Genomic DNA, 15,844 nt, shown 5'->3' with positions numbered 1-15,844 from the left:
CTAGAACATCATAAATGTTTTAAGAGTTTAAAGATATCTTGCCTTCGTGTATGGTGGGTGTGGCTTTCAGCCATTTGGCCTCTCATCCATACAAGTCTATAGGACTTGATTAATGCACATTCCCATTGTGAACTGTTTACATTTGAAAGAGTTTATAAATCTGGTCTGGGTATTTAAAGAAATGTTGTAAGGAGCTCAGGGTTCGATTCTGTAGTCTGGTCAGCCCGTAATGCTGGATGTTTTAAGATAGCCAGCATTATGTAATTTTCAGAAGTCAGGTGTATATTTCATTCTTTTCTTCAGAGTATTTGATGTTATATGGATTAGGCTAACTTTGAATTGATTATTTAATTGGTATTATACATTTACCTGACTGTTAATAAATTGTTACACTTTGATTTATTCTGAATTGCTCTGGAATTATTCAGGTTACGAACGGCATCATTTCAACAAAGGGTTAAACGAAATGTGTAGTTAGTGGCATATTTGACCCATCCCATTTGCTCACAACTCTTTGCGTTCATTGAAGACTTTAACTCATGTAAGGGTGCATTCACTCTTGTCATGTTTGGTTTGATTAAACTAACCCTGGTGCGATTGCTCGGTTAGTGCAGTTAATTTGAACATATGTGAACGCTGCCATCCGAACCCTGGTGTGCACACCAAACAAGCAGACCGAGGCCGCTCAAAAGATGGGTGTTGGTCCGCTTCCAAACTAAGTCTGGTGTGGTTTGATTGATATATGGGTATGTTTTTGTGACACATATAAAGAGAACTAGATAGATGACGAGGCTGTTTTGATCCATCTGTAGGTTGTCTGGCTGTATGGTGACAGAGGAAGGCTGTGGTTTTCTGTCTTCAGCTCTGAGTTCAAACCCCTCACACCTGAGAGAGCTGGATCTGAGCTACAATCACCCAGGAGATTCAGGAGTCAAGCTGCTCTCTGACAAACTGGAGGATCCAAACTGCTCACTGCAGAGACTCAAGTGTGTCAAACACTGATACTGACATAGTGAATGTGTGTGCAGGATGCATATCTACATTAATGTGTGTTTGTGTGTTTAAAGTGTTGATCATGGAGGGGAGATCAGGATCACACCAGGACCACGAAAGTGTATGTCTACACACACACACACACACACACACACACACACACACACACACACACACACACACACACACACACACTACCATTTGACATTTGAAGCAGTTTTACTCACCAGCTGCTTCCAAAGCAGGACCGAACCTTTATCGCTGGGACCGCTCCGTCAGAAACACACTTCTTTGGTATGATTTGGTGAAGTCCTGACAGCAGTGACCGTGGAGATCCACTTTGCGACGCGACTGAAGCGATGTTGTTAAGCTTCCCGTCATTTCTGCGTTAAAATCGGTTCAAATGCAGCGCTGCCTTCCCAGAATGCTGTGCTGAAGCGTTGAAGTCGCTCGACGTCACCCAAAGGAATAAAGTGGAGCGCGGCGCGGACTATAACGACAGAAGTGTTCACGGACGACTGGATCTGCAGCTGAGAGTGTGTATGGGCGTGCGTTTCCTCTCTCGCTCTAGTCACGCACACACACCCTACCGGGAGAAGAGCCCGTACGGCCCATACACGGACCTTCCGCTCTATTAACGTCAAGCCGACCCATACTCGAAAAAAACTCTCCGACACTTGTGAGAAACCGGAAGGAGTATTTTTGACACAGAAATACTCCATCAAACGTCCAACATTAGTTTCTGAAACTTTGTCTATGTTTAGGATGGGAATCCAAGTCTTTAACAGTGGAAAGCTCAGTATGCAGGAAACAGCATTTCACCGCCCCTTTAAAAAATGTCCTAATTTAGAAATAAAAGGCATTTTTTTCTATACTGATATTAGCCCTCTAGCATCAAAGCATCAAGGGGCGTGTCTGCTGTGAGACTTCAGTGAAAACACCCACTGTTGTGATTGGTTAACATCTTTACATTAGAAAAGAGATTGTGGTGGAGGGGGTGTGGTTTAGTGAGGGGGCGTGGTTTTAGTCAGGTGCGAGCAGCTGCAGCGCTGCCAGTCCACAGAGACGGAGAGCTGGGGAAAGATTGCTGAGAAAGTGTTATTGTTCCGAGTTGTTGAGAGCGCTGTGAGCGTGAGTTTATTTTGTTTGTATCTGAAAGCTCTGAATAAACTCGAGTGAACTTTGCAACGTTATTTCTCTCACCAAATGCTTTCACCACAACTAACAACGAACACGACATCGACATGAATACAGTAAGAGCTTCTGTTGAGCATAACAGCATCATTCATTATAACGGCAGATTGGACAATCATGCACTGCAGATTTACGAGTGATTGACAGATCCGAACATTATAAAGAGTGTTCTTTGATCACTCTCTAGTTTAATCATTTAAATAACAGATTAGTTTCATGCTTCTAACAGAAACGACGTGAAGTTGATGGTTTTAGCTATTGGCTTGATTCAGCGGTGCTGTCGAATCCGTATGGTAAAGCCTGAGCTGACATCGTGACTGATAAACTGAATCCATTCTCTACTAATTCTCTGGGTGGGCAAAGCAGAGGAAGGGGCGGAAACCTTTCCTGATGACGTCAAAACAGGAGAACTCAAGATCAGCTCGTCTGGGCTCTCATTATCTCAAAGGCAGAGAAAGACGGCCAGAACTCGGTTTATAACCATCAACATTTCTAGCCACTTGGGGACAATATTCAGGTCAGAGGAACACATATTAATGCTGAAAAACCTCATAAAATTATAGAAATAAGCATAATTTATTATTGTTCTCATTTGGACCACTGGCTGGTCCCACAGTGATCTCTGGCTTTACTACCAAATGTCCCCACAATGGAGCCCGGCTAACAAAATGAGCCCAGTTCCTAAAAAGGTTATGGGAACTTTGATTTGAAATGTTTCTATAATGTTAAAATGTCCAGTTTTCTTGTTATTAATATAATGTTGTTTAAAGGTTACAGTAACGTCAGTACAACATGCAAGAATGAGAAACTATTACAAGAAAGTTAAGGTTATACTTCCACACAATTAAGAATCATATAATTGTGCCTTTTAAAACAATTTCTGTAGCGGTGAGCATTTTGCTCTCTTTATGTGCCGCGGGCAGCTCGTGTTTTGTAGGAGCGCTCTGAGTAGAAGAGCACTCGATGTCATCTGCTGTTCTTTTCCCGTTGTCTTGGGGTGTGACGAGATCTTGTGCGATATTGCCAGACTGAGTGTGAGGGTGAAGTTAGGATAGGATATGCCACCGCTACGTTAACATTACGCCTCCACTGTCGTTTGGCTTTTCATAGAAATAAAAGCGTGATTTAAGTCTTGGATAACGGCCGCTTCAGTTCCATCAGCTCACCCAGCTCGAGCTGCAGAGATGTTCGTAGTGTGCAGCAGGAATCAGAGTCACTGACAGGGTATCTGCAGGTTTCACCAAGCCAAATTTAAGATGTTTTAAGACCTTTTTAAGACCATTATGAATAAAATTTAAGACCTTTATCACGCAATAAAAAAAACATGCATAGCAAATGCAGAATCACTCAGTTACTTAAACTTATATTATTTAATTTATTTAAATTGAACAAAGTATTAGTAAACTTATTATTCATAGCTCAATCCCACAAGGATTAGCGCATATGTATATATATATAAAATTTGACCAATGCATGAATCTTGTTTGATATTACAAAAACAAAAAAGGCTGGTCCAGCGGTGCGCTATCTATCTTTAATAACACGATCGCTTGGGGTGGGAAATATGACCAACATCTAAAACGTAAACCACAGCAATAATTGCTTAATATAAGTAAAAAGTTTTCAAGTAATTACGTAATCAAGTAATCGGTCAGTAATAAAATATATACTTATAAACAAATGACAATAGGACAAATAAATACAACATACAGATGCACATCTACGAAGAGGAACACACCGTTTTTAGAAATAGGGCTTATTCAACTTCTTTAGACATTTAGATATGTGGGCAAATGCGTTTGTCTCAGTGCACGCATTGTTTTAGTTTGGCAGGGTCGCTGCTAGCTTAGCTTAAAATGTATTTCCCCACATATCTAAATGTAGCAAAGTTGAATAAGCCCTATTTCTAAAAAGGTTGTAGTGTTCCTTTAAGTGTAAGTGCTGTTTCCCCGTTTGTGTTGCTAAGCTATTAGTTTGCTTTCACTTTAAGAATTTACTAATGCGCAGATCAAGTACTTACTGACGGGTCCCAAACCTTTTAACTCAAATCAGGATATAGACATATGCATAATGTGTGTATTTGATCATTCAAGAGTAACGTTAGGCTAATGAGCCTAGAAATAACATCCAATACACTCGCTCGAGCGCTGACAGACAGCACACACACGCCGTCTGACATCGGAGTTCGCCGTTCACATCACTGTTATTAACTATTTTAGTGCAATCGGGTATATTATACTTTTATTTGGTCATTAAGCAAGATGGTGAGAAAGATTCGCCTTCGCGTTCACGATCGCGGAACTACAAGAACCGTCAAAAATCACATAAAATCTGTTTTATGCGTCTTTCTGTGTAGATCAGAAAGAGGCTCGTGCCAATAACACGAAAGCTGATTGGCTGCAATATAAGACGCATGCTTGCCTAATTTGTAGTTGCAATAGAGCGAACAATAGTTGGTCTAGTGAAAGAAAGAACTACAAACACCACGGAACAAACACACACACACACACGTGTGCGCGTGCTGCGGGAGGCGATAGCGTTTCAATGAGGTAGTGTTAGATGGACGTAGGAAAATTAAGACCTGTTAACATTATTTAAGACCTAGAACGCAATGCTTCCGCGAATTTAAGACTTTAAGACTCCGCGGGGACCCTGACTGATCGCGTGATGAGGAGACATGAGGCTTTAATATTGAGTTTTGATTATGGTTGCTCTTATTATAAGACTAAGATAAAACTGTGTTGTTATTTTTTTTTAATTAATACTGTTTTTATTTCTATGATCAATTTGTGCCGAGGGGTTCAGTTAGGAGGTCAAAGGTTATAGAAGCTCATAAATCATGTGCAGTTCTAATGTCTGAAGAGACGATCATTCAGGACAGAAGCCAGTCAGGCGAGTTTATGCTAAACCTTTTACAGCGCTTGAGCAGGGGCGGAGCGGGGGGGTGGCTAATTGGGCTTAAGCCCCGAATGTTTTAGTAAAAAAAAAAAAAGTTTAATTTTGTTTCATTACCTCTCAGTCTTACAGAATGGAGCGGCATAAAATGAAACAAAAGTTCCTTTACCGTGTGTGTGTGTGTGTGTGGCAGTCGGTAATGCGTCGCACATCACTCAGCTTGTTTGTTTGCCAATGGCAACTGCCAATAAAAACTAAGGAAGAAGAATATACATCTTCTTCTTCGTCGTTGTCATCGGGGATTGGCGGGCTTTTGTATTTCACCGGCGTCGTAGTGAACTATAGTTAACATGGACACTACACATTTTTTTAAAAGGAACACTAAACCTCACCGACCAGAGAGAGATTCTGCGTCAGACGAGCGTGTTACAGGTTTGTGAATCCGCTGTTGTAACACTTGAGTTACATGACTGTACTGCTGGCTAGCTAGAGTTAACGTTAGGTGTTACTTATTAAGGCGAGACACGACAGGTGAAAACAAAGTCAATTTTGAGATTTTGGGCCAGTTTACTCCCTTAACATGTAAGCTTTCATGTCATAATTAAAAAAAGGCAACATTACACATTTAAGGGTGTTATTTCATTATATTTTGTCACCGTGCGCCTTTAGATTTCTACCTGAAAAAACTGAGCGCCTGGAGGCGTATCGTGTGGGCGGACCTAAAGAATGACATATGCGCAAAGCGGTGACGTCCTCAAGCGTGGACAAACCCATCGTTAATAGATATGATCCAGAATCTAATTCGGAGGCTGACGCCCGTTTCACACATACTCCGTCTGCAGTGCGTGTGCGTTGCGTATTTTTTTCCGTACCCATGTTAACGGATGACATCTTTCACACTGTACGCGGATGCGGTCCGTCAGTCCGTTCCAGGAGCGTTGCGTCTGCAGCAGTGCACGGATCGTTTTCGTACCGAGTCTATTTTTTGCTGCGCTGCGCTGCGTTGCGTTGCTGCATTAAAGTGATAGAACATTGTTCGCATTAAAATAAACATGTACTGACGCGAAAGTCTAGTAATTTCAACACGGATGCATATCATTTAAAATATACTCTTGTTTCAAAGTCAACACATGGCTTTTTTTATAAAGCAACAAAACGACACCTTACCTGGCATTTAGGTAAAAAAAAAAGTGCCATAATGGAGAGCACTCGGACTTTCTTGGAGGTGAAATGCAAAGTTATTTTTGACCTGCAGGATTTCTTTTCAAAGGGTTTAAAAACGAAAGAAAAGACGAGAGTCGGCTGTTTTTGAATAGCCTATTGTTTATGATTTTAGGCTATAACCTATGTTTAAATGTTTTGCCTTTTGTGTGAGCTAAATCTAAAGTATATTTATATATAAATATGAATTAATCAGCAACAACTTCTGGATTTTAAATAAAAAATCATTAATAAATGCTGTGTTTGTGGTATGTAAAAGCGGATCAGTTGCGGACTGCAAACGCAGCATATGCGAAAGGACTACAGGGTGTGGGGCTCCTGCAACGCATACGCAACGCAACACGCACCGCACACGCACTGCAGACGGAGTATGTGTGAAACGGGCGTGAAATAGAAACAGCAACAGCAGGACCTCCGTCTCTGTGGTAACGTTAAGTACTGTATTTAGAGGCCTGTCAACATGACATGATTCGGTTTATGGATTATTGTATGCGACTAACGTTAGACCTTAGCAAGCAGAACGGTTTAGCACGTCAGACTAGTGTAACGTTATACAGAGAACAGCAATGGAGTCCGTTAGCGCATTTGACTGACGAAGCACGCGATCGTGTCGTTTACTGATGTTTACTCACGCGACGATAGCCGACAGCACAGACATCTGAAGCAGTTTAACTCACCGGCTGCTTCCAAAGCAGGACCGAACCTTTATCGCTGGGGCCGCTCCGTCAGAAACACACTTCTTTGAGTGTGGAGATCCACTTTGCGATGCGACTGAAGCATTTCTGCGTTCAAATCAGTTCAAATGCAGCGCTGCCTTCCCAGGCGCGGACTCTAACGACAGAAGTGTTCACGGACGACTGGATCTGCAGCTGAGACCCCCCCCCCCCCCCCCCCCCCCAAACAGGTTGTAGGCTCTACTGGGTGAATTTTTTAAAAGTAACTTATACTTTTCCCAGATAGTATATAGATTTTTAGGCATTCTATTATCTCAAACAGCCTGGAAAATAGGGCATTTAGCTGATGTAAATGGATGTATACCCCGGGTATTAATATTAATCATATTATGTATAAAATATATATGGCATTATACACATTTGAGTCCTAATATTTCACAAAAACATGCCCCCCCCCCACACACACACACTCATACTCAGTCAGATACACATTCATACACACACACACGTACACACACACTGTCACGCACTCTCTCACACACACACTCTCACACACACACACACACTCACACTCACACACACACACACACACACACACACACACACACACACACACACACACACACACACACACACTCGGCTAGTGACTGTTGTTCTAGATGTTTCTCTCTTCTTGTGTTCAGGGGCCTGTCATCTCACACTGGATCCACACACACACACACACACACACACACACACACACACTCGGCTAGTGACTGTTGTTCTAGATGTTTCTCTCTTCTTGTGTTCAGGGGCCTGTGATCTCACACTGGATCCACACACACACACACACACACACACACACACACACACTCGTCTAGTGACTGTTGTTCTTGATGTTTCTCTCTTCTTGTGTTCAGGGGCCTGTGATCTCACACTGGATCCACACACAGCACACACTCGTCTCGTTCTGTCTGAGGAGAACAGGAAGGTGGAGTGTGTGTTAGAGCATCAGCCGTATCCTGATCTTCCAGAGAGATTTGATGTTCCTCAGGTTCTGTGTGGAGAGTGTCTGACTGGCCGCTGTTACTGGGAGGCTGAATGGAGCGGAGATGCTGAAATATCAGTGGCATATAAAGGAATCAGGAGGAGAGGACTGAGTGACTGCGGGTTTGGATCCAATGACAAATCCTGGACTCTGTTCTGCTCTGGTGAAGGATTCTCTGTCTGTCACAATGATATCAGCACTGATATTCCTGCCATCAGTTCATCCTGTAAGAGAGCAGGAGTGTGTGTGGACGTGTCGGCCGGCACTCTGTCCTTCTACAGCGTCTCTGACACACACACACTCACACACTTACACACATTCAACACCACATTCACTGAACCCCTCTACGCTGGATTTGGGGTTTATGATGATTCTTCAGTGTCTCTGTGTCAGATTAAATAACACACACACACACACACACACACACACACACACACACACACACTGCTCTGAATCTTTAATAAGACACACACACACACACTGCTCTGAATCTTTAATAAGACACACACACAGACACACACACACACACACACACACACACACACGAACACACTGCTCTGAATCTTTAATAACACACACACAAACACACACACACACACACACACACACACACACTGCTCTGAATCTCTAATAACACACACACACACACACACACACACACAAACACACACACACACACACTGCTCTGAATCTCTAATAACACACACACACAAACACACACACACACACACTGCTCTGAATCTCTAATAACACACACACACACAAACACACACACACACACTGCTCTGAATCTCTAATAACACACACACACACACACACACACACACACACACACAAACACACACACACACACACACACTGCTCTGAATCTCTAATAACACACACACACACACACACACAAACACACACACACACACACTGCTCTGAATCTCTAATAACACACACACACACAAACACACACACACACACACTGCTCTGAATCTCTAATAACACACACACACACACACACACTGCTCTGAATCTCTAATAACACACACACACACAAACACACACACACACACACTGCTCTGAATCTCTAATAAGACACACACACACACACACACACACACACACACACACACACACACACACACACTGCTCTGAATCTCTAATAAGACACACACACACACACACACACACACACACACAAACACACACACACACACACTGCTCTGAATCTCTAATAACACACACACACACAAACACACACACACACACACTGCTCTGAATCTCTAATAAGACACACACACACACACACACACACACACACACACACACACACACACACACTGCTCTGAATCTGTAATAAGGCTGTAATAATATTGCTATATTGTCAGATTGCTGTAATATGTATATTGTAAACTGATGATGAGATGTAATAAAGGACTGATTGATTTAATCATGAAGTGGTTTATGAATGATTGATGTGAACTGATGACAGTATGAACAATCATGAATGTGATGAGATCAGCAGAATGAATTCTCTCACAATCACTGAGTCTCTCTTTATTTCTGTATTTCTGTATTTCCTGTCGGCGGTGAGGTCTGTCCTGCTCTTTCATGTGAAGCTGGAAATCTCAGAACAGTTTCTGTGATGATCCGGAGAGCACGGGTTCATATTCTCAGAGTCTGTAACGCCAAACAGGAAACTCATGAATATTCATGTTAGCTCCGCCCAGCTCCACCCAGAGCCATAGAGGGGGCGGAGCCACCGAGTAAACGTGACGCTCTGTTGTGTCGGAATCTGATTGGCTGTTGAGCCTCATGAAGGCTAATGATTGGCTGAGCGGTACATTTGAAAACATGTCGTTGTTGCAGTTATACAGTTAGCAGAGCGGGGCTAGTTAACGGAAATATTAGATTAATATTGTTATTAACGTGTTTTAAATGAGTCTCGTTTAACCGTAAACATTCCCCCACGGACTTTCTGTGTTCAACAAGAAGAAACGATGGACATTAATTCTTATTTTCAGTAAGTAGCGTGTTAGCATCTGACCGAGAGTGTGTATTGGTCCTGATGATGTTTATGATTCAGTTGGGTTATTAATATGGCTCAATATCATGATGTTTTGTTCTATATAACACAACTGTGTGCCTCCCTTCTCTGGGCTTGTGTGTTTTAATACATGTTCATACATCTATGACAGTCTTTGAGTCTCTTCTGCTCATTAATCTGATCATAACTCCAGTAAAGCAGTGAAATATTCCTCCAGTGTAAATCATCTGTTCTCTATGGGAATATATAGTAAAGTGTGATTTATTCCTGTGATCAAAGCTGAATTTATCATCATTACTCCAGTCTTCAGTGTCACATGATCCTTCACTAATCATTCTCAGATGAGGATCTGATCATCAACACACATTTAGGATTATTATCAGTGATCAACAGTTTCTGCAGTTTCAGGATTCTCTGATCAATAGTTAATGTGATCGTCTGGCTCTGAGCATCCCACTTTACTCTACAGCGATCAGGCATATCATTATGACCACTGGCAGGTGAATAACACTGATGATCTCTTCCTCACTGCAGGGCGTTTGAGCTGAGCGTGCGCAGCTATGCTGGAGATGACCCGTTAGACCCCTGGGATAAGTAAGAACATCTTTAATGTCTTTATTATAGCTCTGATGAAATGATCCCCTCTCTGTCTATCACTCATGGCTGGTTTGTGGCAGGTTTGTTCAGTTTCTGGAGAGCAAGCTGTCAGTGGAGGAGAGGAAGGGTTTGTCTGTGGTTCTGGAGCGCATCGTTCAGACCTTCCTTCAAGATGAGCGATACCACAACGACCAGCGATACGTCGCTCACTGCGTCAGATGTGTAGGTTCACTCCTGCTCTCTCACACACACACACACACACACACACACACACTCTTCTGAAGGCAGGATCTGGCTCTGATATGAACACACTCCTGCTCTCTCTCTCTCTCTCTCTCTCTCTCTCTCTCTCTCTCTCTCTCTCACACACACACACACACACACACACACACACACACACACACACACACACACACACACACACACACACACACTCTTCTGAAGGCAGGATCCGGCTCTGATATGAACACACTCCTGCTCTCTCTGTCCAGGCCAGTTTCTGCAGCGATCCGATGGAGGTGTACAGCCGTCTTCAGGGCCGAGGCGTGGGGACGCAGGCGGCGGAGCTGTATATCGACTGGGCTCATCAGTTTGAGAAGCGAGGGCAGCCGGCCCAGGCTGAGATGGTTTACCAGAGAGCGCTGGAGAACAAGGCTCAGCCGCAGGACAGTGTGATGCAGCAGTACAGGTGAGAGACACCGATACGGACGCGAATAAACCGCGCTCTTCGTGCGAAGCTGGACGCGTGAACATTTTGAATCCATTCGGCTGAGATTCCCCGGCTCGATCCTCGGCCCTTGATCAAGCGTTTGGGTTTTTAATCAGTACTTTACTAGCTTAATTGGTGGGCAGAAAGCTATGGTATAATCAGAAATTATATATTTTTTTAGTAAAGTAAGAACTAATACTACAACTAAGAAACAAATGTGTCGGGCAGGGTTTCCGTTGTGCGGTAATTACCGGACATTGGCCGGGAAAAAAATTAAATGTCCGACAAAATTAAATCTTTTCGGTCAAATTGTCAGATTAAAACTGCCTCTTATCGATACCGTAAGCCTGCGACGTGATGCCCTCGCTGTCATGACAGCGCTCCGTGGCTATGGAGGATTGCAATTCTCCACAGCCTGCGAAGCAGAGTAGGCTATGTGAGCGGAGTGGAGTGAGGAGTGGAGCGGCGAGATTTTGAATGGAGTGAGGAGCGGGTTTTTTTTTTTTTTATATATATAAAAGTCGGAGCGTTGTGGTTTTTACTCGCTCCGAGAGCGCTCCACTACCGCTCCAGCACGAGAACAATTTATGACAACGGGCCGGCACAGCACTACATTTTTCGCCAGAACTAGAGCGTAGATCGGCTCAAAAAAATAAAGCCCAACCCTACCCGAGCCCATGCACCCGAGAGACCGGCCCTGCCCGTGTAAGTGTCGAGAGCGAGCCTGTAAAGACTAATGAGCGGAGCGGAGCCGGTGTGATCAGCTCAATAATCCGCAGCCGCGCTCATGAACCCGCCGGTAAAATGATGATCGCTCAAATCCAGCTCAGACATGACATAAATCTGTAGCTTACTGTACTTGTTGTAGCCATTAAACAATATTTTTTTTCTTCATATTTATGTTTAAATATTATAATATTATTTTGAGATTTCATCTGATTATGATAGGCTATAAGTGCAAAGATGCGAGTGGGTCAGAAATGATTTTGGTGGTTATATTTAGTTTAATATTAAGTTTTGTTTTGTACAAAGCTTTTCTTTCGTTTTGTACAAATTGTCTCTTAATTTTAATAAAGGTTTCTTCGGTTAATTGCATGTATTTAATAAATAAGAAATAAATAAGTAGACTAGCGCGTCTCAAATAAACTGAAACTCAGCAGGCTTGCCTCAGACATGAGGAATATGTAGCCTAATATGTGTAGAAACGAAAAGATTTAAATAAGCACAGTGCAGTGTTCAGAACTCACGGTAAACAACCAGCTGATACAGATGATCACGGCGATGGGCATGAGCGGGATGGTGAAGTTTAAGGGATTTATTCTACTGAATATGATCGGGTGCAAGCACATTTTAAACAGGTAGCACTTATTCACACACGTAATTTTGTGAATAAGTAATTTTGTCGTTTTCTCTAATGATTTCAAAAACATCTTGAAGTGCTTACCTGCTTACAGTTATCAGTATACTGTTATACTCTATTATATGATTTTGTCATTTCACACGGTGGCCAATTTAAATGTTACCAACTAAATGAGACATACTGAGTTTATAATTACATTTATTAATTGCGTTTAATTATTGCATCTAAAGATTTTTCACGTGAATAAAGGCAAATAGATTTGCACACTTTGCTTAATCCCTGGTCTAGTCTGTTAAACTGGTCAGAAGTTCTCGTTTCTAATCTGCCCTCGTAGCCTATTTTCTCTCTCCTCAAACCGAATACCATCAGTGGTTGTACATCAAGAGCAGGGACAGTTTTTGTGCATTTTGTTTCGCGATCTGACCGGAACAAACAGAAGTCTCTGCACCGGCGTTAAGCGTTAGATTAAAGCGCTCGTCTGTGTGGAGACTGCAGGAGCCGCGAGAGGAATCTGCTCCACTGATAACAGCGGCAACGAGCGCCAGATCGCCTCTTATCTAACAAACGAATGAAATGATGCTCTTCTAGTTAACCAGAGATGTGTTGTTTGTATTAGTTAGGTTCATCCGTGAAGCAAGATGTTTTAAAAAAGTGGTGGGGACATGTCCAACCTGTCCCACCCGCAAATTACGCCTATGAGTTAAAAAAATTGGTTGATTGACGCCAATCGGACGTTCATGTTTTTTTTCCGTCTATTTGAAAGTTCGGCTAATAAACATGCTGCATATACGGCCTGATTATGGCATTTTTTTAAAGTTACATAAACTGCTTTCAGGAGTTTTTGACCGGCATATCATCAAAATGTCCGGAAAACGAAACTCTGCCGGTCACTTTGACCGGCACCATTTTTTTCTAGCGGAAACTCTGGTGTCGGGTACAAAGTTGCACAAGTCAGGGTTAGTGTAAAGGTGTGTTAAACTCTCAGCTCATGCAGTGATGGAGCTCAGCCTTCTGAACAGAGTCATGAGCGTCAACACTGCACTTTGCTTTATTAAATATTTTCGTTTCGAATCGTTTCCTTTAAAAGTGGACATGTCAATCTTTCTATACTCTTATTTCTCGTGTGTGTGTGTGTGTGTGTGTGTGAGGAGAGTAGCTGCTGAGTTTGGGTTTATTAATGAGACGCGCTCCAGTTCATGAGCGATGAAAGCGACGTCACGATTATAGTCTGCTGTCTGCTTCTTATTTATTAAATCCAGGCGATTGGCTGAAGAAACCTTTATTAAATGCTCATATAATGCCATTTTTGCACAAAATATGATTATTTAGTGTCTAAATTAAAACTTTGTAATATACTTTAATTAAAAAATCTATTTAGTATTCTAAAAAATCACTTGTTTAACCTGGTGAAAAACCGCTCAAGCCGTTTCTGTGCATGTGCCTTTTATGCTAATGAGCATAATTACAGGTAATGTGTTTGGCCGGTCTCGGACACAACGTGCACGGACTCAGGTAGGGTCGGGCTTGATTTATTTTTTAGCCCAATCTAAGCTCTAGCGTGACATTCACTAAACAACAGACGTGGATTCGTGTGATGGGCGGGGCTTCTTCCAGGCAGCGGCAGCCATCAGGACTAGCCCAGTTAAGGCTTCTCTCGCCGGGGTTAATGAGCGCCGCGGATCGCCTGGGTCTCACACCTCCGAAAACACCCGATCAAATGTTCAAATAGGAGCTCTCTTAATAAATAAACCACGTTTGAGCTTTAAACCACTACATTCTCGCCTGAAAAACGATTAAAACTACATTTTGACACACAATAACAGTAGTATTTATAAATTACTCTGGGCTCGGGGTTTCCCATCCGTCACTTCACCACGTGACAGCAGCAAGCAGGCCCCTGATTGGTTAACGCGGCGCGAATATCCGCCAAAGTTCAGATTTTTCAACTTGCGCGTCAAACACTTAATTTGCGCTGCAGAATGTCTCCTGAGAATAATATCAGCACAGCAATATCTTTAAAGGGGTGATGAATTGAGAAATCAGCTTTCCCTTGAGCTTTTGATGTGTGTAAGGTCATGGTGATATAAGATTATCCTGCAAGTTTCAGAGCTGAAAGCTTTTATAGACACCAGGCCCAGAAAGCGATTGTGTGCTTCATCCTGATGTCATCGACTGGCGAAACTCCGCCTCTATAGAATAATAAGCATGTGTAATTCAGTAGCCCCGCCCACCAACTAGGGATGTTAACCGATGACCGTTTGACCGATGGGTTTGCGCGCTCACAAGGTTTGCAAAAAGGTAACAGGCTAAACACTGGAGGTCAGAGCCAGGGCAGACGACAGGATGAAGCGCCATTCCGCATAAGATGGGCTTACATTTGGAAATATATTACATCTGCATTTCAGTGGAAACACATAAGGTGTTGATCATCATCTTTATTATTGTTAACACTACCTCGACCTAAAGCGGCGTCTCTTCGGAGCGGTCATTTTCTTAAATGAGCCGTGGCAATGTTTCAAATGAGCTTCTAACGCTGGACAAACGCCTTTATTTACAACGCGATCACCTTGTACCCAAACCATTCCCAAACTAAGGAGCCATTGTCCTCAGATTACAAACAAGCTCCTCGGCGCCGCGTTTGCGGGACTCGTGTTTCGCGCTGTGGGGGATTTAAAAAAGTGACTTGAGTGAAAGGGAGGTGTGTGTGTGTGTGTGTGTGTGTGTTTGTGAGAGGAAGAGAGATGCGACACAGTTGTGAAATTGCAGGTGCGGCTCGCAGCTCTCATTTCAAATAGCGCAGCATATTTTAAGGAATCGGTTAACCGGCTCATGAGGCTCGGTGGTCGGTGAAGAAATGTTTAGTTTTCGCCATCCCTACACCGACTCATCGGATCACCCTAGCCAGCAGCAATAAACCATTCACCTGTTTTAAGCAAAAACTCACTTCATTTGGATATTTTTACCCAGAAAACAAGGCAAAATATCTCCAGTCGTTTTACTGATCTAGTAAATGCATCTTGATTTAAGAATATGAATAACCGGTGAGTAATGGCCTCATCTGTGCTGTTTGCAGACTCTTCCAGGGGCGGGTGAGTGCTCAGACTGCAGCCTCAGGTACAGTCACTCTACACCTCACTCT

The 15,844-nt window shown here is 42.8% G+C and overlaps 2 protein-coding genes across 5 annotated transcripts in view; both read left to right on the top strand.

Annotated features, from left to right (window-relative positions):
- Positions 1-8,443, top strand: part of LOC137040861 (NACHT, LRR and PYD domains-containing protein 3-like) — a 36,645-nt gene extending 28,202 nt beyond the window's left edge. For all 4 annotated transcript variants that reach the window (XM_067416603.1, XM_067416606.1, XM_067416605.1 and 1 more), the window contains 3 exons: positions 813-986; positions 1,068-1,114; positions 7,877-8,443. In XM_067416603.1, coding sequence (XP_067272704.1) covers positions 813-986; positions 1,068-1,114; positions 7,877-8,406 — 751 coding nt within the window. In that variant the 3' untranslated portion in view covers positions 8,407-8,443. The remainder of the gene's footprint in view (positions 1-812; positions 987-1,067; positions 1,115-7,876) is intronic.
- A 1,459-nt stretch (positions 8,444-9,902) lies between these two features.
- The window catches only part of LOC137040862 (mitotic checkpoint serine/threonine-protein kinase BUB1-like), a 52,395-nt gene continuing 46,453 nt past the window's right edge, over positions 9,903-15,844 (top strand). Inside the window, exons 1-5 of the mRNA XM_067416611.1 lie at positions 9,903-10,015; positions 10,574-10,633; positions 10,717-10,858; positions 11,128-11,324; positions 15,779-15,819. Of these exons, the coding sequence (XP_067272712.1) occupies positions 9,993-10,015; positions 10,574-10,633; positions 10,717-10,858; positions 11,128-11,324; positions 15,779-15,819 (463 nt within the window). The 5' untranslated portion in view covers positions 9,903-9,992. The remainder of the gene's footprint in view (positions 10,016-10,573; positions 10,634-10,716; positions 10,859-11,127; positions 11,325-15,778; positions 15,820-15,844) is intronic.

This window comes from Pseudorasbora parva, chromosome 15 (assembly GCF_024679245.1).
Source record: "Pseudorasbora parva isolate DD20220531a chromosome 15, ASM2467924v1, whole genome shotgun sequence".
Lineage (NCBI taxonomy): Eukaryota > Metazoa > Chordata > Actinopteri > Cypriniformes > Gobionidae > Pseudorasbora > Pseudorasbora parva.
The sequence above is the reverse complement of the archived record's forward strand: the minus strand, read 5'-3'. Positions and strand labels throughout refer to the sequence as shown.